Source organism: Podarcis bocagei (assembly GCF_964188305.1).
Source record: "Podarcis bocagei genome assembly, chromosome: 4".
Lineage (NCBI taxonomy): Eukaryota > Metazoa > Chordata > Lepidosauria > Squamata > Lacertidae > Podarcis > Podarcis bocagei.
The window spans coordinates 96,125,971-96,149,094 of NC_138128.1; the positions used below are offsets into that span (position 1 = coordinate 96,125,971).

A 23,124-nucleotide genomic window follows, 5' to 3' on the forward strand; every position below is an offset into this window, starting at 1 on the left:
CTGCGTTTCCACCTGTTGCGTGTTGAGGTCCCCAGGGCCACCCCAATAACTCACACATCACACAGATTTTTTTGTTTAAGGTTTTTGGTATAATTTTGGCCACAACTTTATTAAAATACAAAAATGTGAGTGGTTGCTTAGGCATTGGTTGCGACTATCTGCCCCCACCATGGGGGACAGACTGACATTCCACACGATGCGAAAGTCAGAAAAGGGGAATATACTTGGGGGTAGCGACGGAGCAGGGAACCTGCCCTCAGCCCTCCCCAAATGCAACCAGGAGCTCATTGCTGTGGCCCGAGCCCCCTTGACAGAGTGGACAAGCAATAGTTAGCTCCCAATTCCTTTAACGGAATCCCTCGCAGCAGCAGCATTAGAGGGGCAGGCACAGCCAATCCATGCCCCTCAACCAACCAAACCATAAACCAATGCCTAACCACATTACAAGTTGTGATGATTTGTTATGCAGTAGGCAAAATCCAATCAGCCAGATGCGACAAAATTCCTACCGGGCCCCTGCCCCAAGAGCAGACGAGCCCATGACAGGCATAGCAAGGTCAAAGCGAACAACCCTAATTCTGGGGAGGGGGGGCGGGCAATCCGATGCACGGGCGAAAAGAGGAAGCCCTGGCCTCGTGCAAGGAGTTTTAGCATTTCTGGCTGTCAATCAACAAATGGCAACATTAACTTCTTCCTAACAACAAAGGAAGCCCCAATCACATCAGTGGCCAACGATCAATTAGCCCGCCCCCAACTTTGGAGTGTCCTGGCGGCCCCCACCGCAACACGTGCTCTCCATGAAGGAGAACACACTTAAATGTGCACATAATGGCAGTGTGCAATTCTGATATTATACTGGCAAGGTGATCAACATTATCTGGCCAATATTGTAACTTATTAGGATGAGGGATGTCTGAGAATTCCAGCAAAAACAGAAATGGAAGTGTAAGTTGTCAATATTTGCTAATTCATCCCATGTTTGGAATAAAAAATCTATCCAGCGAACACTTGTCGCTTTCAGTCCAGAAATGATATGTAACTGAACACACCTTTTCCCATTTATGTTGAAATCACTTTGCATTAAAATATTGTTGCTTTTGCTTTGAAGAAGGAGGAATTAGCTGTTGATGGTTATTACCATTTTGCAGACAGAGATTTAGAACCAAAGGCTGGACCTTCCCTGTTAAAAGTCTGTATCTTAAAAATATATTCTATGAATGAAACACACAAATCTTTGTATCAGACAGTGGTACTTCACAAAGTGATGGGATTGCCTGCAGTATTTGTCAAATGCACACCTGGTTGCAAACTCAGGTTTACTCTAGTGTCGTGTGGATAAGCTTTTAGTGACAAACTTGATGTTAGGGTCCGATAAATTCATCCTCATGATCTATACGAGAGGAGTGTTTAACTGAGTAAGGTGTCATTTTCATTTTGCCTTGAGCAGAATAAAAAAAAAATAACCCTTGTACTCTGCAAGAAAAAAAAATTATGGCTAATTATATGTCACAGATTGTTGACAGATTATTGCCACTGTTGCAATGTTCATTTAGAACAAATACCAGATATTTCAGAGTAGTGGATAAAAATGTTGCCCTATCTATTCTAAGAAGGCATCACTAGGGAGTGTTTGAATTTGTTATGGATTCAGTTAAAGACACCTTAATATCAAGTGAAGCCCATAATGGGAAATTCCTGCTTCCATTGACTTGTATCAGGTCAACTTTCTCCCCGATTTTTTTTCAGAAATGAAATGTCTGCATCTATGTGTTTAATTGAGCTAAAATACAAAGCTCATAGCCTCCCTCTATGTTAAGAACCCAACTAGGTGTGAAGCCTTCCTGACAGTTTTTGGTTTTACTTAAATGCCTCCACTGAGGGCTCTAAATTTGATAAGAGCAGGGGGGAGAGAAAGGGGCTGATCAGTCTTTCCCCATGTTTTTCTGATCAAAATCTCAACCCCAAAATTCTTTTCCACCTGTGGGGAAAACATACTGTATCCATTCAGTCAAGGCACATTCATCCACATTGAGATTTGACTTCTAGAGACTTGAGGAAGAGGGATGAACCTCAATAATGGCAACTGCAGTGAACATGTACACACACTAACAATATTTTAAGAAGGCATCCACAGAATGCAAAACAAGGACAGTGATTTATATGGGCCAGGGACCAGAAATAGGGGCTGCCCCTAGAAAACATGGATACCTATTGGATACTATTTTTTGTTCTCATATTTGTTTCCAAATGATTAAAGAAGAAATATTGTGTGTGTTTCCTAGGGAGTCAAGTCTTGAGCACACTGAGCTTTAAAAAATGTGAGGAGCTTACAGAAAGGGCAAATGTAGCTGGAAAATTTACCTTTTGCCTTCAATGACAGAGATCAGTCTTACTCTAATTTTAACCCACGAAAGTTAGTGGAACCACCTACCAAAATTGTTCCTACCATAAGTCTTAAATACAATAGCCAGTGATTGGTAAGGCTGCTTTACCTGCAAAGGGAAACATCCTCTTCGAAACTTGAGGCTTCTGGCTGGGTTCCAGCCTTGAAATCACTGACGTTGAAGTATGAGAGAGTGTGATTGATGAAGCCATGCATGGTTCCATTGTGACTATATGCATATTGATAGACAAGGCGCGGAATGAAATCAGAAGTGACGGATATGACAAAGGCCTGGGAGAAAAGAAAAACCTTTACCATATCAGCACAGATATGCATAGTGTACTTTGGAGTCAATTTATGGATGAGGACAGTGATCCAAAAGATAACCAGAAATCCCCAGAGAAGCTGCTTTGTGACTTGAGAACAAGAACTAGTTGGACTTTCAAGTATTATTTGTCTCCACAGCAGTGTGGAAGAGCATCCTACCAGACTGACCTGTAATCTGGCTGTTTAATAAAAATAGATGTGCAGTGGCTGAGAGGCCAAGGAGTCTGGCATTTGTTCAAGAGCTTTGCATAGGGGGCCTTTTATGCCTTTTTAATATAAATCTTGGATAGATTTTTACTGCCGTCAGTTTGATGTGAGATAACAGTTTATTTGTTTAAAAGATGAGTGAACAAAGAAGGATGATAATAGAAGGATGAGCCTTGTGGCAATTTACACAATTGAAATTGAACATATTGTTATGAGTTCTTTGGGGGGGCAGGTTGCATGCCTGAGCCCCCCCAATTCCTGGATCCAACATGGATTCAATTGCTGGAATAGCCAGACCAGCCTAGTGATGGCCCGCTAAGTATGAGTTGTTAAGGGAACAAAGGAAGTGGCTGTGAGCCAGATAGTGAGAAGGATAAAGCCTGAATCTGAAGCAGAGTTTTGGGACTGCGATGTGAACTCAAAATAAAGCAGCAATGGGGGATAAGGCTACTGATGGGTTCTAGCCACCATGGCTAGGTTCTACTTGCCATGTCGGAGGCAGCAAGTCAGTTGTTGGGAATCACACATGGAGAGTGTGTGGTTGCACTTAATCTCTGCATTCAGATTACCCCTAAGCACATGACTGCCCACTGTGAGATGGGGATGTGGGAGAAATTTGATTCAGTTCAAATTTATGGATGAACCTGCTTAATGCCTTTTTGCATAATAGAATGGTTCCTGTTGTCTCAAAGGAGGCAGCAATGTGCAACCATAACTGAAGAAGCCCACTGTGGACCCACAGGTCCAATACACCTTGGTCAAGGCAGTCTAGAAGGTGGTGGTGATTCAGCTGCAATCAAAACACAAGAAGAGACCTACTGGATCTCACAATGCCCAACCAGATGCCCACAGGAAGCCTGCAAGTAGAACCTGAGCATAGCCCTCCATACCTGAGATTCAGAGCAATGTCTTCAGAGATGTACTGGAGGTAGACCATAGGTATCACAGACAGTAGACATGAATTTGTCTTTTGGTGAAGCTTATTATCTTAATGTATCCCAGTCTGGATTCAGGCCTGAGAATCAACAGGGCAGTTCCCAGGTCCCAAGAACTGGGTTCTGTACAACAGGGCAGTTGTATTCCCTCTGAAGGAGCAGGTGCATAATTTGCGGGGTGCTCTTAGATCCACTGCTTTCACTTGAGGCCAAGGTGACCTCTTGAGGACCATTACCACCTTTGGTTGGTGTGTCAAACAGGGATAACTTTGCCATGGTGCTCCATATATTGGTTATGTCAGTGTTTGTAAAACAGGAAAGGGTTCTGACCTCCTTTTGTCTCCTCAGTCTGGTCCTCAGACCCTTGTCGGCATAAAAGAGTCCACAAGAATATCCTTGCAGAGTGCTTTCTGCTTTTATTCTTAAAAGTCTTTGTGCAAAAGCGACTGACCAGCTGTACACACCAACACTACCAGCTTTCATTAACCAACCAACCAACCAACCCCAACAACAAACTAACATTTCTCACTCTATATATACAACTCGGTGCAGACCGCTGACTCATGCTGACCCAGCTTTTTAAGCATTAAAGAAACAGCGGCCATTTTAGCCATGACACAATTAGACAACACAATTGCACAATTAGACAACAGTAGCACAGTGTATATGGAACTACCCTTTCTATGCTATGACGTTAGCATAAAATGCAGCTGCTATGGTGCTTAGTGGGACATCCGGCTTTACACATTTTACACTATTGCTGAAAGAGCTGTACTAGCTACCTGTTAGCTACCAAGCCAATGTCAAGGCTTTGTTGTTCAATATTCAAAGCCTCAAACAATGAACAGACCAAACTAATTTTTGAGGTCTACTGAGGAGCCCCTGTTGGTTGTTGGCAACAACTTGGAAGTGGGTCTTCTCAACGAAAGCACTCACCATCTGGAATGCCTTTTCCGAGGAAATAAAGTGAGGTGGAGACAGTAATGACCTTCAAACACTTAAAAAAACCAACTTTTATATTTAGCCAAACTTTCCTGGACTCAGACTCTCTTGTTTAGCACACTGCTCAGTTTAATTTGTGATGTATAATTTCATTTTGTTTTAATCTAGGTTTTAGGAAATTTTTAAGGTATGTTGTTGCATTTTTATCATTTTTTATGTAAACTGTTTAAATAATTTTATTGTATTCAGTGGTATACATTTTTATAAACAAATAAATTGATGTTTAAATAAGAAAAGCCTGAAATTCTTGACAATTTAAGTAAAATCCCCTCTTACCATAGCATACGTAAGCAAGAAGCCAATACTCACATTAATTATTACTGAAAATTTTCCAATGCCACTCAGAATGTTATACCAAATCCCTGTAAGAGAGAAGAAAGATTTGTTAAGCTGTGCAATTTCCATTCCTGTTCTCATTGCAAACCAAATTCCAGACCTCATATTTTTCTCTCCCGCCTTTCTATACACCATCTTTATCATAATTTTAAATTTAAAAAACGTACCTATATCTTTTGCTCTCACTGTATCTGGCCTCCTTAGCTCAGTGACAAACTTTTTGGCATCCAGGCGAACTTCAATGACATTGTTGAGCAGGGCAAACACAGGAGCCAGAGGAAAGGAAGCGACAAAGAGCGTGACAAATCCAAACTGTATAACTAGAAGACAGAAAAACATTGTTCCCAAGGCCTGAAAAACCAAGTCTGCAATCACTTGCAAAGCCATGACATACAGTGCTATGTACACCACTTAGGTCAACAAGGTTATACACGCCTCTTTGGCAGAGGGCTTGTTTCAGCCACCCTGAAGGAGGTAGCTGTGAGAAAGCCTCATTGAATCTTGAGGATCATCTCAACTATAGCACTTGTGAATGATATTTTCATGGGGAAATTACTGGATATTATGGATGAACTGCTTACATTGGCTTGGTCATGCTGATAGTACATGTTGCTTATGACATGTGGTGGGAATGTAAAAAGGTGAAAAGCTTCTGGGAGATGATATAAAATGAGATGAAAAAAATGTTGAAATATACATTTATAAAGAAATCAGAAACATTTTTACTGGGCATTGTTGGGAGTGATATAAATAGAATGTAAGCTCTTTTTATATGCAGTAACAGCAGCAAGAATATTATTGGCCCAAAAATGGAAGCAAGAAGAATTACCGACGATTGAAGAATGGAGGATGAAGTTATTGGACTATGCAGAACTAGATAAACTAACAGGAAGGATTCGAAACCGGCGGGACCAGAAATTCACAAAAGACTGGAGTAAATTTATGGACTATTTAAAAAGTAGTTGTGAAGATCAGACGGCATTTGTAGGTTTGCAAGACGTTTTGTGTGGAAGTATTTATTGGAAGTATTGCAAAAATGGAGAAGGGGAAGGATGATTTGTTAAGAGATGTAAAGGCAATATAAAGTTAAGAAATACATAAGAAGTGGTTAAAACAGTGGATCATCAGAGGTGCTGATGGAAGTCTAAAAGGATTGTATAAGTGATAAGTTTTGTGGTACATTTTATAATTTATATGTTAAAATCAATAATTATACACACACACACACACACACACACACACACACACACCCCTATTGATTGTCGCATTCAACGCAACTGATCACAGGATCCCTCTGCTTAGGCTCTCTAAACTGGGGATTGAGGGCGTTTTTATTCAGGGGATCCATTCCTCCCCAAAGAACCAGTTCCAGGAGCTGGCATTATCAGACTTTTCTTTGGCCTTCATGTTTGAAGAACTGTGTTGTAGGAGACCAAAGGTCTATCCAGTCTAGCATTCTGTTCTCACAGTGGCCAACCAGATGCCTATGGAAAGCCCACAAAGAGCACATGAGCACATTAGAACTCTCCCACTTGTGGTCTACAGCAGCTAGCAGCCATTTCCATAGTTTAATGATGCATTGTGTGAAGAGGTCATTCCTTTCTTCTGTCCTGAATCTCCGAACCTTCAGCTTCACAGAATGACACCGCCCATGGTGATTTAAGAAGTACATGAAACTGCTGAGTGAAGTGGTGAAAGAGTTTGGAATTGGGTGTTTTCAAAATGGTGATGACATCCAGCTACCTGTCTTTTCTAGCTGAAGTGCAGAAGCAGTATTTGGGAGCAGTAATGGAATAGATGAGGGCCATTGAAGTGAAACTCAGATGGATATGCTGCTGGTGGGAACGGTAGTTTGTCCGTTCAGGAAGATGGTGTCAACCAGTTCAGGTGGGAGTTACCGTATTTTTTGCACCATAACACTCACTTTTTTCCTCCTAAAAAGTAAGGGGAAATGTCTGTGCGTGTTATGGAGGGAATGCCTACGGGTGGCATGCCTATGGATTTTCCTCCTCTAAAAACTATGTGCGTGTTATGGTCGGGTGCGTGTTATAGAGCGAAAAATACGGTACATTCTCCTTCAATGGGCAGGTTTGCAGTCTGAGCGTGCATGAATTCATCTTTATTACTGAGCTTGGATCACAGCAAGATGGAGACGCTGTGGTTGAGTGGTTTACACCAGTTGTAAACCTTCATATGGAGTAGATGATTTCCCTACACAAAGCATCTCATTTTTTTGAGGGTTTAATCTCAACTTGTAGACTCTCACAATTCCAGGCATTCTTGCAAGTGAGTGTATATCTATTATGTATTTAAATAATACCATTGCCTACATTTTTCTTATACATTAGAAAGCATGGCAACAGAAGGGAGATAGCCTTTTTCATTACTTAAAACACCATAATGGCATAATGCCCAGTGAAATGCGAATTAAATTTCTGGATGCTCTAGAGTGGCATCCACACCAGCAAAGCCTTCATGTGTGCAGAAATTTTTCAGGTGTGTGCATGGAACTTTTTTGGATAGGACTGAGGGACCGCATGCCCCTTCTAATGGGTCTTGAATTGGTGAGCCGTGGGACGTGAAGCAGGAAATTCAGCCTGAATGCTATCATCCACTTTTGGTCACAAGAGGGAATGGAAAGGAAATCTGTCACACCAACAAGAAAACCAAAGAGTGATGCAGAGTGGATGGTCTTTTCTGACCTTTGCAAGAGGAAACTTCTGGATTAGGTTTCCATGCTGCTCTAAGGGATGCGGGTGGCACTGTGGGTTAAACCACAGATCCTAGGGCTTGCCGATCAGAAGGTTGGCGGTTTGAATCCCCACAATGGGGTGAGTTCCCATTGCTTGGTCCCTGCTCCTGCCAACCTAGCAGTTTGAAAGCATGTCAAAATACAAGTAGATAAATAGGTACCACTCCAGTGGGAAGGTAAACGGTGTTTCCGTGCACTGCTCTGGTTCGCCAGAAGCGGCTTAGTCATGCTGGCCACATGACCCAGAAGTTGTATGGCGGCTTCCTTGGCCAATAAAGCAAGATGAGCGCCGCAACCCCAGAGTCATCCACAACTGGACCTAATGGTCAGGGGTCCCTTTACCTTTACCTTTACCTAAGCAACTAGGTGACATTGCTCCTTGCTGGCCATGGGTTCTTTTCCTTCTGCCTTTGATTTTGTCTTGCAGTATTATGTCCATACTGTTAGCCCATAGTTTCATCTCTACCCTATGCTACACTAGCTCTCACCTGTAACATAGCTCTCCAAAGTTGTATCATAGAAATCTTCAAGTTAGAAGGGTTAACCAGGGCTATGCAGCCAAACTGACTGTTTTGGTGCAGGCTATGGAAGGGAATAGTGGTGTTTGCTTTGTGGACATTTTGCCCCTTCTGAAACAGACTTCCTTTCCACTAAACTCTTCCTTCTTGGCAATTATTTGCAGCATTTATGAAAAGATGGAAAACTGCTTGCAAGGCAGTGAGGTCAGGGGAAAGGGGGAACACCTTGCTTGTTGTTGACATAACTGAACCAATGCTCTGTCACATTGTGATGCAGTAAAAATAAGGCAGTGCAGAGGAACAAGATTCACATTCAGATGTGCAGCTGCAGGCAATTCTACACATTAGCACTTTGTTACTTTTAAAAGAATGCACATTTGAATCACTGATTCTTGTAATGGGAATGTTATTTCTTCCCCCCTAAAGAGCAAGCGAGCAGGGAAAATGTGTGCAAAAGCACAGAAGACTGGCATGTGGGTTTGTTTATGAACATTTGTTGACTTCCACAGCAAAAACCAAAACTGACAAACAATTGATGCAGCGCTACAAAGAAAGAGTCTGACTATTGTGTGTCTGCAATAGCCACTAATGATTTCTCACATAATTGATGTATACAACATGCCTCCACAAGATGCTCCAAGATGACACTTTCAAATCCTGCTACATCGTGGAGATTACAGAAGAATGTGGCAATATTTCTTTTGTTTTGATGGATTCTCCTGCTTTAGGGGGAATTCTTCTAAATCTTCAGAATTAATCCTGGAAGGCTTAGAGACCCTGAACCTCTTTCTGCCTCGCTTTATATGGATGCTAGACTTCTGACTGCCTTCAGCAGGAAAATAATTAATTCTGTTATATTGGCTTTTTGGAAACTTTCCAATGAAGTACCACAGAAATCCTTGGTTCACGCACTCACGCTTAGTAGAAGGGGAGGAAAAAAATTGGATAGCAAAATACGTTCATTGCAATCTAAACAGAAGTTCAGTGACAAACATGCCAGCTGGATGCCGGACAGAGAATCTGCTTGTGGGGTGGTGTTCTGCATATCCTTAGAACATTTATTTGGCAAAGGAATGTATAAAGGTAAAGGTAAAGGGACCCCTGACCATTAGGTCCAGTTGTGACCGACTCTGGGGTTGCGGCGCTCATCTCGCTTTACTGGCCGAGGGAGCCGGCGTTTGTCCGCAGACAGTTTTTCCAGGTCATGTGGCCAGCATGACTAAGCCGCTTCTGGCAAACCAGAGCAGCGCATGAAAATGCCGTTACCTTCCCGCCAGAGCATTATCTATTTATCTACTTGCACTTTGATGTGCTTTTGAACTGCTTGGTTGGCAGGAGCAGGGACTGAGCAACGGGAGCTCACCGCGTTGCGGGGATTCGAACCGCTGACCTTCTGATCGGCAAGTCCTAGGCTCTGTGGTTTAACCCACAGCACCACCTGTGTCCCACCCTTAAAAAAATTCATGGGACATGAAGCTGGGCTGGAGCTTAGGGTCATTGTTCTTAAGTTTGACTTTCTGATTTTAATCTTCGCTTTCTGTTGAGGAACCAGCCATCACCCCTGACTGCTGCATAGCAATTACACTGTAAGTATCCTGCTAGGTTGCCTTAAGTCTCAACATTTGCCCTGTGCAGTCTCTTCGAACAGTGTTCCCATGATGGCAGATACAAACTAGGCCCAGATGCAGTCAAGGTGCAGCTCGTTTTCAAAGCTCACAAAGTCTTCAGCTAATTATAAGAGAGTGTATTATTATTGATTTTTGGCTTTCAAAAAACCTCTCATGTTATCAAGATCAAGTTATTATTGCAGCAGTATTAGTGTTCTGGCATGCAGCATTCCTTACCACAGCACATTTAGAATCATAGAATCATAGAGTTGGAGGAGACCACAAGGGCCATCGAGTCCAACCCCCTGCCAAGCAGGAAACACCATCAGAGCACTCCTGACATATGGTTGTCAAGCCTCTGCTTAAAGACCTCCAAAGAAGGAGACTCCACCACACTCCTTGGCAGCAAATTCCACTGTCGAACAGCTCTTACTGTCAGGAAGCTCTTCCTAATGTTTAGGTGGAATCTTCTTTCTTGTAGTTTGGATCCATTGCTCCGTGTCCGCTTCTCAGGAGCAGCAGAAAACAACCTTTCTCCCTCCTCTATGTGACATCCTTTTACAGTGGTGCCCCGCAAGACGAAATGAATTCGTTCCGCAATTTTTGTCGTCTAGCGAATTTTTCGTCTTGCGAAGCACGAAATCCCATAGGAATGCATTGAAAATCAATTAATGCGTTCCTATGGTCAAAAAAAGTCGAAACAAAGCCAAATTTGGTACAACAACAGTTTATTAACTGCTCTTTAAAGTCACACATACTGTAAAGAGCAGTTCAAAAATTGAAGGGAAAATAAATTAACTTTATAAACAAAACATGTCTTTGTTTTTAGACAAAGGAAACAAAGCCGTGAGACGTTTTCGTCTTGCGAAGCAAGCCCATAGGGAAATTTCGTCTTGCGAGGCAAATCGAAAACGGAAAAACCTTTTGTCTAGCGAGTTTTTTGTCTTGCGAGGCATTCGTCTTGCGAGGTACCACTGTATATATTTTAACATGGCTATCATATCACCCCTTAACCTCCTCTTCTCCAGGCTAAACATGCCGTTCCTCATAAGGCATCGTTTCCAGGCCTTTGACCATTTTGGTTGCCCTCCTCTGGACACGTTCCAGTTTGTCAGTGTCCTTCTTGAACTCTGGTGCCCAGAACTGGACACAGTACTCCAGGTGAGGTCTGACCAGAGCAGAATACAGTGGCACTATTACTTCCCTTGATCTAGATGCTATACTCCTATTGATGTAGCCCAGAATTGCATTGGCTTTTTTAGCTGCCGCGTCACACTGTTGGCTCATGTCAAGTTTGTGGTCAACCAAGACTCCTAGATCCTTTTCACATGTACTGCTCTCAAGCCAGGTGTCACCCATTTAGTTTCTGTTTAAGTTATATTTCATTTCTGGTTTGAAGTCAGCTAGTGAAATATATAAGGGATGCGGGTGGCACTGTGGGTTAAACCACAGAGCCTAGGGCTTGCCGATCAGAAGGTCGGTGGTTCGAATCCCCGCGACGGGGTGAGCTCCCGTTGCTCGGTCCCTGCTCCTGCCAACCTAGCAGTTCGAAAGCACAAAGTGCAAATAGATAAATAGGTACCACTCCAGTGGGAAGGTAAACTGCTCTGCTTTGCCAGAAGCTGCTTAGTCATGCTAGCCGCATGACCCAGAAGCTGTACACTGGCTCCCTCGGCCAATAATGTGAGATGAGCGCCACAACCCCAGAGTTGGCCACGACTGGACCTAATGGTCAGGGGTACCTTTACCTTTACCTTTAGTGAAATGTATAAAGCATCATGCTAACTAGAGACAGGGCACTGCTTATTCTAGCAAGCATTCTGGGCAGATTTCACAAAACAAAACACCTCAATCAGCATTTCCTACCAGGGGTAGAACTGCACATTGTAAGAAACAGAGGGGATAGTGCTGAGAAACTGGCCCTTGTTGGGCCTCGCCTCCATCATGCAACTTCCTTTGGGCCTAGATCTCATTATGTTGTATGTTTCTTTTTTTTCTTCTTTTTTTAATGGATATTTATTAAGAATTTTCCATTTCAAAAAAAAAGACCAAAAACAAAAAGGAAAAAAGAAAACATATACAGTTTGAAACCCTTCTTTTTCTATAACATATTTCTCTGACTTCCCCACACCTCCCCTTCTTATATTCCAATTCAAATTGTTAATTCAACAAGTTCTTATCCCCAATTTTTAACCTTTTTATATTTAGTTCAATTTATAGACCATTTTTACAACATCAAAATTTATACGTCAATGTTCATTCTTAAATCTTAAATCCTTTTTCTAAAGTCAACCCAAATTCCCTTCCACGATTTCCCCACTTTTCATAGTAGTAACAAATCAGAATAAAAAGAAAAAAGGTAGATTATAATTATGCACCCTTTGTATCCCTAAACCCCACCCCATCCCCTTTCCCGGTTTCAATCCCCAACAAATGTCCATCATTCTTAATCTGCTGTCAGCCTGGAGATCTCACATCCGAGGCTCTCAATTCTCTCTCAGTTCCTCTCTGCCGGTTTTTTTGATAGTCCTTAATATTAAACACCAGATCTCGGAGACGCTCTGGCCCGATAGGGACAATGTTTCTTCCAGCCAGACCTCCATACTTAAAAGTGGAGCCCAAATCTGTTTCTTATTCCTTTCAAGTACAAATGTCCCCAGAGCTCCAACTTCAACCCTGATCAGATTTGTAATCCTTGGGTCTTCAGATCTCCACATAAGGAGATCTCTCATTATGTTGTATGTTTCATTGCTCTTGCTCCATTTAACGATGTGGAAGGAAAGGCGTTCAAGATAATGACATCAGTTCCAGAGTGACTTGTACTATAGAAGTGGAGGCAGGTATCTGATATGGGCCTGCCATTTTTGTTGGCAGGTCTGTGTTTCTTATTACACATATTTTTGCCTTTCTCGCTCACTGGATCATATAAGTTCTATTCTGAACTTAAAAGTGGAAAGCGTAATGCTGGTGGTCAACAAAAGAGGTTTAAAGACTGTCTCAAGGCAAATCTAAAAAAATGTAGTATAAGCACCGACAACTGGGAAACACTGGCCTGCGAGCGCTCCAGTTGAAGAACAGCCTTTACCAAAGGTGTCATGGACTTTGAAGACACTTGAACTCAGAATGCAAGGGAGAAACGTGCTAAGAGGAAGGCATGCTTGGCAAATCCACACCGTGATCAACTCCCACCTGGGAACCAATGTCCCTACTGTGGAAGGACGTGTGGGTCCAGAATTGGCCTCCACAGTCACTTACGGACTCATTGTTAAAACCGTGTTTATGGAAGACAATCTTACTCAGCTATGAGTGATCGCCAAAGAAGAAGAAGACTTTTGCCTTTGGAGGACCTTACATGTGACTCTAATCTAGGGGTTCCCATGTACTGTTTCAGAATATATCCCCCTAACATACAGACAGGTAGAATTGCCCTGTTATCTCTCAGTTTGTATGGCAAAAAGGACCAGAATAGGTGAAGACGGACAATCACACAAAGCTACACAGATTTCAAAACTGAATCCAATCAAGGTGGCATTTTGGGATTAGGCTACATCAGTATTTCCATTCCTTCTCAGGGGCATGTTGCTGCATTTAACCACAACATTATTTTTTCTTGCAGTTAAAAATTTCCTTTCTGAATTCAGTGACTCTCTCTGCAAGTCCTGTACTTTTACCCAGTTTTGAAAGTATGCAAACATTCTCCACTGAAGTGCTCCTTTCATCTTCATTTCTGCCTGATGCCCTTTCAGAACAATCTCAACTGACAGCTTCAGTGCTGAGCATCTCAAAGAACTTCCGCTCCATGTGGGTGGTCTGCGTCAATCAGCAGTGAATCTGACAGCTGAATTTAGTGATACGTACTGTGCACCACAGGGAGAAGAAAGTTTAATTTTACTCTAGCTTTCCATCTTTCTTGAATCTCATAGCCAGCACTCAGCATCTTGTGCCGCATGGTAAAATTACAAAGATGGTGAGCCATTAATATTAAAATAATCAGATTCACCTGCTGGAATATATATATATATATATATATATATATATATATATATATATATATGCAGGTTTTGGTGTCTTCGGGTGTCTTCCCGTGTAAGAGTTGGGGTGTCTAGGCGACGTTTCGACGAGGTCTCACTCGTCATCTTCAGGCTGGTGCTTTCGGCTTCTTGTTACTGGAACAGAGCAGGATCTCAGTGTTTGAGTTCCTATAAATACTGTTGAGGGGGTGTGGTGTATAGCCTCCAACGTTCTGGGCAGAGAGGAAGTTCCCAGGTTAGTGTGTCTTTTCTTCTTTTGTTCATTAATTACTTGAGGGATATCTTGAGTGATTTCTTGAGTGATATTCTGAGTACCACTTAGGAGGGTCATTAGGTGTGGATTAGTTGCTAAAGCTTTCGTGTCTTGACCTCTTGAGCTTGTAAAGAGTTTTTTCTGAGAAGATGGCTGTACTTCACTTAGTTGTGCTCTGGCTTGGCTTCGTGTATAGGGGCGAGCTGTGGTTTTGTGACAACAACTTAATTCCCACATGCTTCCAACTTAAATTCCACTCTAAAACCCCAGCTACCGAAAGGATCCTGAAACGAACTGAACTATCCCTAATCAGAAACGAACTACATAAGAAAAGATACCTACTAAACCAAACCAACAAAGATCTGCTCACTCTTCACCTCAAACTTTGTAACAAAATCCACCCTGCACTCTGGGACAAATGCAAACAACTAGCCGTTTGGAGAGCTGAAACGGAGTCCGCACATAAGACAGACACACACACCAACAAACTCCACAAACTAGAGAAACGCCAGAAGCCCAGCCACCCTCCACAACAACCCATGAAACAAACAGTACATAACATATCAGACAGGATCCTCACCTCAACTGAAACCAAAGTACTCTCCAAAGGTTTCAACTTTGCAGTCGCCCCGAGACGCATCCCCACGGAAAACATCATATGCGGAGTCGAAGCTAGCCTAACCAAAATCAACCCAGATGAAGCCAATAAAATCAGACTTGAAGTCACCAACATCCTCTGCTCCAGCAAACCACCCAGAAGCAATTTACACAAAGAAGAACAGAAAGCACTCACCAACCTGAGGAAAGACAACAACATAATCATTCTCCCAGCAGACAAAGGTAATGCCACTGTTGTGATGAACACATCGGACTACCAAGCAAAACTATCAAATCTACTCCAAGACCCTACCTACCAACCTATAAAAACAGATCCCACCACCTATCTGGAAAAAACCACCAAATCCAAAATAAAAGCCTCTCCTATCAGTGAAGAAATCCAGCTAAGAATCATCCCCAGAGAAAAATCATCCAGATGCCCCAAACTCTACGGTCTCCCCAAGATACACAAAGAAGGAACACCACTCAGACCAATAGTCAGCTCCATAGGCTCACCTCTACAAAATCTCGCTAAATTTCTCGCTAAGCAACTTCAGCCCTATGCAGAATCTATCGCTTCACACGTTACAAACTCCTTCCAGTTCATAGAAACAATAAAGAAGCAAAACCTACATCCCGACGACCTACTTGTGAGCTTCGATGCTGTATCTCTCTTCACACAAGTGCCCATTAATGAAGCCTTGACAGCCATTCAAAACAAATACAATCCCCCCGAATACATCCTGGACCTGACCAACCACTGCCTAACCAACACGTACTTCATCCACAATGGACAAAGATACAAACAGATAGAAGGAGCACCTATGGGATCACCCCTATCACCGGTCATCGCAAATCTGTACATGGAACACTTTGAAACCAATGCTTTAGACAAGTCAGAACACAAACCCAAACTTTGGCTCAGGTATGTTGACGACACCTTTGTAATTTGGCCACACGGGAAGAAAAAACTAGATAGCTTCCTCACACATCTCAACAGCCTACACCCCAAAATACAATTCACTATGGAAATAGAAGCCAACAACCAACTTCCCTTCCTTGACGTCCTAATCTACAAAAAACCTGATGGCTCCCTAGGACACACTATCTACCGGAAAAAAACACACACCAACCGCTACTTACATGCACAATCACACCACCACCCTGCACAAATAAACTCCGTAGCCAAGACTCTCATCTCCAGAACCAAACGCCTGGCTGACAAAGACCACTTGACAACTGAGTTACAGAATCTTTCAAATGTGTTAATCGCCAACGGATACCAGCAAAACAGGGTTACGAAGCTAATCCAAAAAGAAACACCCCCCAAAAACCAAGACACAGAAGAAAACAATGGCATGGCCCTCCTTCCTTATATCAAGGGCACTACAGATAAAATTAGCAAAATCCTCCACAAACACAATATCAAAACAGCCTTTTGCACCAACCAAAAAATAGCCAATATCCTCAGAAACCCCAAAGATAAAATCCAGTTAGAAAACCAAGGGGTCTATGAAATACCCTGCAAAGTCTGCCCAGCCACGTACATTGGACAAACAAACAGACGAATAAATGCACGTATCGCAGAACACAAGAATGCCGTCAAAAAAGAAGAAAAAACTTCCTCTCTTTACCAACACATGAAAGAAACAGGACACGAAATTAATTTTTCAGATTCCAAATTGCTCTTTAACACGGAACACCACCACAAGAGAATAATCATGGAAGCCATCGAGATAGAGAAACACCCTCACAACATGAACAAGCGTGACGATACGTCCCGCCTGCCAGACATCTGGAAAATAGCCCTCCCCACAAAAACCGACACCAGAACCAGAGGCACACAGAACGCCATCTCCAATCAACCACACCAGACCCAAACCCAGACCCTCTCCACAGATAAATTACAGACACCATCCAGTAGCCAAACCATAGTGGCACCTCCGGATGCTGCACCCCCCTGCAATCCTTACACAGATCTGGCTGGCACAGGGCACAAAACCACAGCTCGCCCCTATACACGAAGCCAAGCCAGAGCACAACTAAGTGAAGTACAGCCATCTTCTCAGAAAAAACTCTTTACAAGCTCAAGAGGTCAAGACACGAAAGCTTTAGCAACTAATCCACACCTAATGACCCTCCTAAGTGGTACTCAGAATATCACTCAAGAAATCACTCAAGATATCCCTCAAGTAATTAATGAACAAAAGAAGAAAAGACACACTAACCTGGGAACTTCCTCTCTGCCCAGAACGTTGGAGGCTATACACCACACCCCCTCAACAGTATTTATAGGAACTCAAACACTGAGATCCTGCTCTGTTCCAGTAACAAGAAGCCGAAAGCACCAGCCTGAAGATGACGAGTGAGACCTCGTCGAAACGTCGCCTAGACACCCCAACTCTTACACGGGAAGACACCCGAAGACACCAAAACCTGCATATATATATATATATATATATATATATATATATATATATATATATATATATATATATATATATATAATATGTGCTTTCGTAGATTTTCACGGGTACAGGAATGCAGGTTTTGGTGTCTTCGGGTGTCTTCCCGTGTAAGAGTTGGGGTGTCTAGGCGACGTCTCACCACAGATATCTCTCCACAGATAATCTCACCACAGATATCTCACCACAGTTATCTCTCCACAGATAAATTACAGACACCATCCAGTAGCCAAACCATAGTGGCACCTCCGGATGCTGCACCCCCCTGCAATCCCTACACAGATCTGGCTGGCACAGGGCACAAAACCACAGCTCGCCCCTATACACGAAGCCAAGCCAGAGCACAACTAAGTGCAGTACAGCCATCTTCTCAGAAAAAACTCTTCACAAGCTCAAGAGGTCAAGACACGAAAGCTTTAGCAACTAATCCACACCTAATGACCCTCCTAAGTGGTACTCAGAATATCACTCAAGAAATCACTCAAGATATCCCTCAAGTAATTAATGAACAAAAGAAGAAAAGACACACTAACCTGGGAACTTCCTCTCTGCCCAGAACGTTGGAGGCTATACACCACACCCCCTCAACAGTATTTATAGGAACTCAAACACTGAGATCCTGCTCTGTTCCAGTAACAAGAAGCCGAAAGCACCAGCCTGAAGATGACGAGTGAGACCTCGTCGAAACGTCGCCTAGACACCCCAACTCTTACACGGGAAGACACCCAAAGACACCAAAACCTGCATATATATAATATGTTTATATATATATAATATGTATATATATATATATATATATATATATATATATATATATATATATATACAGTGGTGCCTCGCAAGACGAAAAGAATCCGTTCTGTGATTCTCTTCGTCTAGCGGTTTCTTCGTCTTGCGAAGCAAGCCCATTGACAGATTAGCGGATTAGCGCTATTAGCGCTATTAGCGGCTTTTAGCGGCTTATCAGCTTATCGGATCAGCTGATAAGCGGCTTAGAAAAAGGGGGGGAGGAAAAAACCCCCGCAGGAACTCGCAAGACATTTTCGTCTTGCGAAGCAAGCCCATAGGAGATTCGTTTTGCGAAGCACCTCCAAAACGGAAAACCCTTTCGTCTAGCGAGTTTTCCGTCTTGCGGGGCACCACTGTATATATATGTAATTGGAATAAAAATATTTGAATTGTACCTGAAGCCAGAAATAAAGAGGGAGGCCACTGATATTGGGTTGAGGGCTTTTATTTAACAATAGATTGCAGCAAGAACCTGAATCGCTGTGCAAGCATAGGTTGAGGCCGGGGTAGCCTTGCCACCTCCTCCTAAACTGTATGCTATAGGCAAGCCAAACTCTGCCCCAAGCCCAAGTAATGGGTTTTCCTGAGTGTGTGTGGTGTAGTGGTTAAGAGTGATAAGACTCGTAATCTGGGGAACTGGGTTCGCGTCTCCGCTCCTCCACATGCAGCTGCTGGGTGACCTTGGGCCAGTCACACTTCTCTGAAGTCTCTCAGCCCCACTCACCTCACAGAGTGTTTGTTGTGGGGGAGGAAGGGAAAGGAGAATGATAGTCGCTTTGAGACTCCTTCGGGTAGTGATAAAGCGGGATATCAAATCCAAACTCTCCTCATCTGTTGGTTAAGGGAGACTCACCTGGCACCCATCTCCCCAAGCCCAACGACTCCAAATGTGTGGTCTGAGTGGGTCTCTGTGGAAGGCCTATTTGCAATGGCGCCTCCTCATTTGCATATACTACCGTTAGGCGTTATTCTCTCTCCTGTTTAATTTCAAGCTGTTAAATTAGGTTAGTTTATTCTGATTGTTTTATGCAATGCCGTATGGATATTTTTTTATTTTAATTTTTTTGCATTTACTTATTGACATCATGAGTATTTCTAATTGTTCCTAGTATAAGGTTACCAGATTTTTGTTCAAGGAATCCAGGGACACTTTTTTTTTTTTTTTTTGGAAAAAAGAAAAAAAAGTTATAAAAAAGCTTGTTTTTTTTTTTTAAAAAAGAAGCAATATCTTCTCTTCTGTAGTCTTCTCTGTTGCGCGCCCTTCCTCTCGGCCCCAGCCTGTTCTCTTGGAGCGCTAGCAGCGATGGAATAGGCTCGGGTCAGTCCTGGGCTCAGCCATGTGTCCTTGCCCTCCCAGTGCTCTCCTACCTCTCCTCCTCAGTGGCAGAGGTGGCAGCGGTGCGGCAAGGTCGGGTTCCCCTCTTTTTTCTCCTTTCTCTTTCTCTCTCTTCCTTCTCCTTCTCCCTCTCCTCTCTACTTCTCCCTGCATCAGCTCTGGGGTTTTCCTGGTCCTGGAGTGCCGCTGGGCAGTTGGCTGGGTGGCCGCACGCTCTCGTGCCCGGCTTGATTTGAGTCGCGGGGATGTGTGTGTCAGCGCTTCCCCCAGTTGACATGTCGGGCATTCCCAGTTCCCCCTTGGCAGCGGCAGTGGCACCCTCAGCAGCCCAGAGCCAGCCTGGTAGCGCAGTTGGCTCTGGCTGGCTTCAGGAGCTGCTCGCTGCCGTGGCGCCCGCCATTTTGCCTCGCCAGAAGTCCCCATATGATGTGTCTTGTGCCGTTGAACCCATCATGCAACATCCATTCCCTACTAATAAATCTACAACACTTAAAATACAAATCCGGGGACATTAAATGAAATCCGGGGACATTCCGGGGGACGGATTTTGTCCACGAACAGATTTGTAAATCCGGGGACTGTCCCTGGGAAACAGGGGCATCTGGTAACCATATCTTAGTAGGTTTTTTAAAAAGATCAGGAGTAAGTTCTGCATGCTTTATAAAAGTTCTATAAGCTTTTTAGAAAAAAGACTGCTTTGATACTAGCGGATGAAAAGAGATATTTCAAAAGCCTTACTCATTTCCATGTATTCTGGGGTCAACCCAGTGAAAGGTTCCAAGGCGTGGTCCAATTCCCATTGCTGAGGTGGCTTGGAAGGATCAGACTCATTTGTCTTTGTCTCAGGCCTCTCATCCTTTAGCTTCCGGAACAGTTTTTTTAACTTACTGGGGAATAAAAAAAATGTAGGCAATAAATTTAATTAAAACAGGCTGGGGATCTCAAACAGAGCTTTTAACAGCCTCACTAGTTGCCCAGGGAAGCAGCTTAAAAGAAAAGCATTATTTTTTTGTTTTATGTAGCAAACATAAATGTGTGTGTGTGGAAGACGCTCAGGCCTCACTGGGTCCTTCCATTTCATCCTCACAACCATCTTGAAGCTGAGATGACAACAAACCAAGGAGCTTTCTGGCAGTTCACCAGGGCATAGCTGTCAATCTTTCCCCCCCTTTTTAAGGGAAATTCCCTTATTCCGAATAGGATTCCTCACAAGAAAAGGGAAAAATTGGCAGCTATTTACCAGGGATGTGAGGTAAGAGCTCTCTCTGCCCCACTGCCTGAACTTACTTAAATAAACACATAAAGCATTGTCTGCAAAATAAACTTTGTAGTATAATAATCAAGTATTCTCCAGGAATGACACCAGAGATACCAGCTTAAGGACACACATGAGAAAAGATGCTCAAAGAATGTTTCGCATGCACCATACCTATGAGTTAATTATCCAGGTTAATCCTATGCCGCCAAGATCTTAACAAAGGGCCACGCTAAACCTTCCTCCCTGCAGTCTGCAATAAATCCCTTGAACCTGAAGTATGCGTGCTATGCAAAAGAGATTATGATGGAGTGATAGGTCTATTTATTAGCTACCTGTTCAAACAAAAAGTTTTCTTTTACACCTAACCAAAGTGGGGAAGTAATGGCAGGTATTTGTAATAAAAAACCATCAATTGAAAACCTTTGAGGGTGGGGAGCTGGACTTACAGCGCAATAGCAATACCAGTGGTGTCCAAACTTTTTTCACAGTTTCTTTCACAGTTGAGCTTTTTTTTTTTTTAGGATTGAAGTTGTTGAGGTTTTGTTAAGATTTTACCCCACGAAATAAACTGCCACAGGGGCCGGATTAAACCAACTGGAGGGCCGGATTAAGCCCCTGAAATGGACTCTGGTGCAATCCTATGGATGTCTACTCAGAAGTAAGATCTATTTCTTACTCTCGTATAAGTGTGTCTGATGGTGGTCTATTATTAGTAATAGTATTTGGTTGTTGTTGTTATTGTTCTGTTTTTTTTCTCCCCCCCCCTTTCCTTGTTAACTTTGCAAATAAAATAATAATAATAATAATAATAATAATAATAATAATAATAATAATAATAATAATAATAAGTGTGGATTGCAGCCCCCATATTCTTAGTTTTGTTAAGAATGGAAAAAAGAGAGTTGGACCTCAAACTGGTGCCATATGGAGAATTGAATAAAGCTAAGAAAAATGCTCAATGTGCTTTGACGAATATGTCTTCATTGAGGTTGATGATTCAATCCCTTCCCCTGTTGCTACAAGGTGCTTGGCCAGTTTTAGTTCTCAAGTTGCTTTCAGATCACATCTGGGATCACATCTGAGAAAAGCATATTTGTCAAAAAGGGGGGAAGGGGGGGAGCACTGGCTACTTCCATCCAGTATAATGCATTTGCCATTACCAGTTTGAGGTTCACTTTTCATTTTTGCTTTTCTGGCCATTACTGGTGCCACTAACGTTCTGTTTCATTCTTATCTCCCTCTGGTAGGCTGCCTAAAGTAACTATAATGTGAGCCAGTACAGATCATCACTGTGCAGACCTAAAATATGATTAACAAATAACCCCCGTGAGTACATTCTTGACCGTGTGTCCTGGAAGCCCTGCTCCCTGCCTTGCAGGCCTTTTTCCACCTGGGCAGGGGCTGGACTGACTCCAGCTACAAAAGCTGAGACTGCTGGACAGACTCTTGGGCTGGGGTGTTGTTTGGGGTTCTTTGTTGGGTGGCACAGATCACAAAAAGTGGTGGAGAATAGTTTGTAAATATTCTGTCAAAGTACTACTAAGCAGAGCTGGCCCAGTCATTAGGCAGGGTGAGGCTGCTGCCTCAGGTGGCAGAGGCCCCCAGGCAGCATGTCCAGCGGGTGCCTTGCCTGCCCTGCCATCTCCCCCAGTGGTGAAGAGCCACCTTGATCGGTGCCAAATTTGGACAAGATCATCATCATAATTTAGTAATTATACCCCGCCCATCCGGCTGGGTTTCGCCAGTCACTCTGGGCAGCTCCCAACAGATTCAAAACAGAATAAAAATCAAACATTAAAAACTTTCCTAAACAGATGTCTTCTAAAAGTCAGATAGTTGTTTATTTTCTTGACATCTGATGGGAGGGTGTTCCACAGGGCAGGTGCCACTACTGAGAAGGCCCTCTGCCTGGTTCCCTGTAGCCTCACTTCTCGCAGTGAGGAAACCTCCAGAAGGCCCTGCTTGGAGCTGGACCTCAGTGTCCGGCTGAACGATGGTGGTGGAGATGCTCCTTCAGGTATACTGGGCCGAGGCCGTTTTGATCAGACCCATTTTGAGCGAGATCTCAACCAAAACTGTGAGAAAGAGATGTTGTGGAGTGTGCAAGATCTCACATGATTTGAGGCAAGATTTCACCCAAAATTGGTGTGACCTAGCCCAAAATTGGCTGTGATCACTGCCATGGCAGGAGGGGTCAGAAGCAGTGGCCTTGCCCATTTCGCCTCAAGCAGCAAAATGGGATGTGGTACCCCTGCTACTAAGAGATATTATTATTATTATTATTATTATTATTATTATTATTATTATTATTATCATCATCATCATCAT

The 23,124-nt window shown here is 43.0% G+C and overlaps 1 protein-coding gene across 1 annotated transcript in view; it reads right to left on the reverse strand.

Annotated features, from left to right (window-relative positions):
- Nucleotides 1-23,124, reverse strand: part of ANO2 (anoctamin 2) — a 156,506-nt gene that overhangs the window by 4,083 nt on the left and 129,299 nt on the right. The window contains exons 19-22 of the mRNA XM_081191598.1: nucleotides 20,277-20,425; nucleotides 5,358-5,510; nucleotides 5,164-5,216; nucleotides 2,493-2,674 (exon numbers count right to left, since the gene is read on the reverse strand). Of these exons, the coding sequence (XP_081047724.1) occupies nucleotides 2,493-2,674; nucleotides 5,164-5,216; nucleotides 5,358-5,510; nucleotides 20,277-20,425 (537 nt within the window). The remainder of the gene's footprint in view (nucleotides 1-2,492; nucleotides 2,675-5,163; nucleotides 5,217-5,357; nucleotides 5,511-20,276; nucleotides 20,426-23,124) is intronic.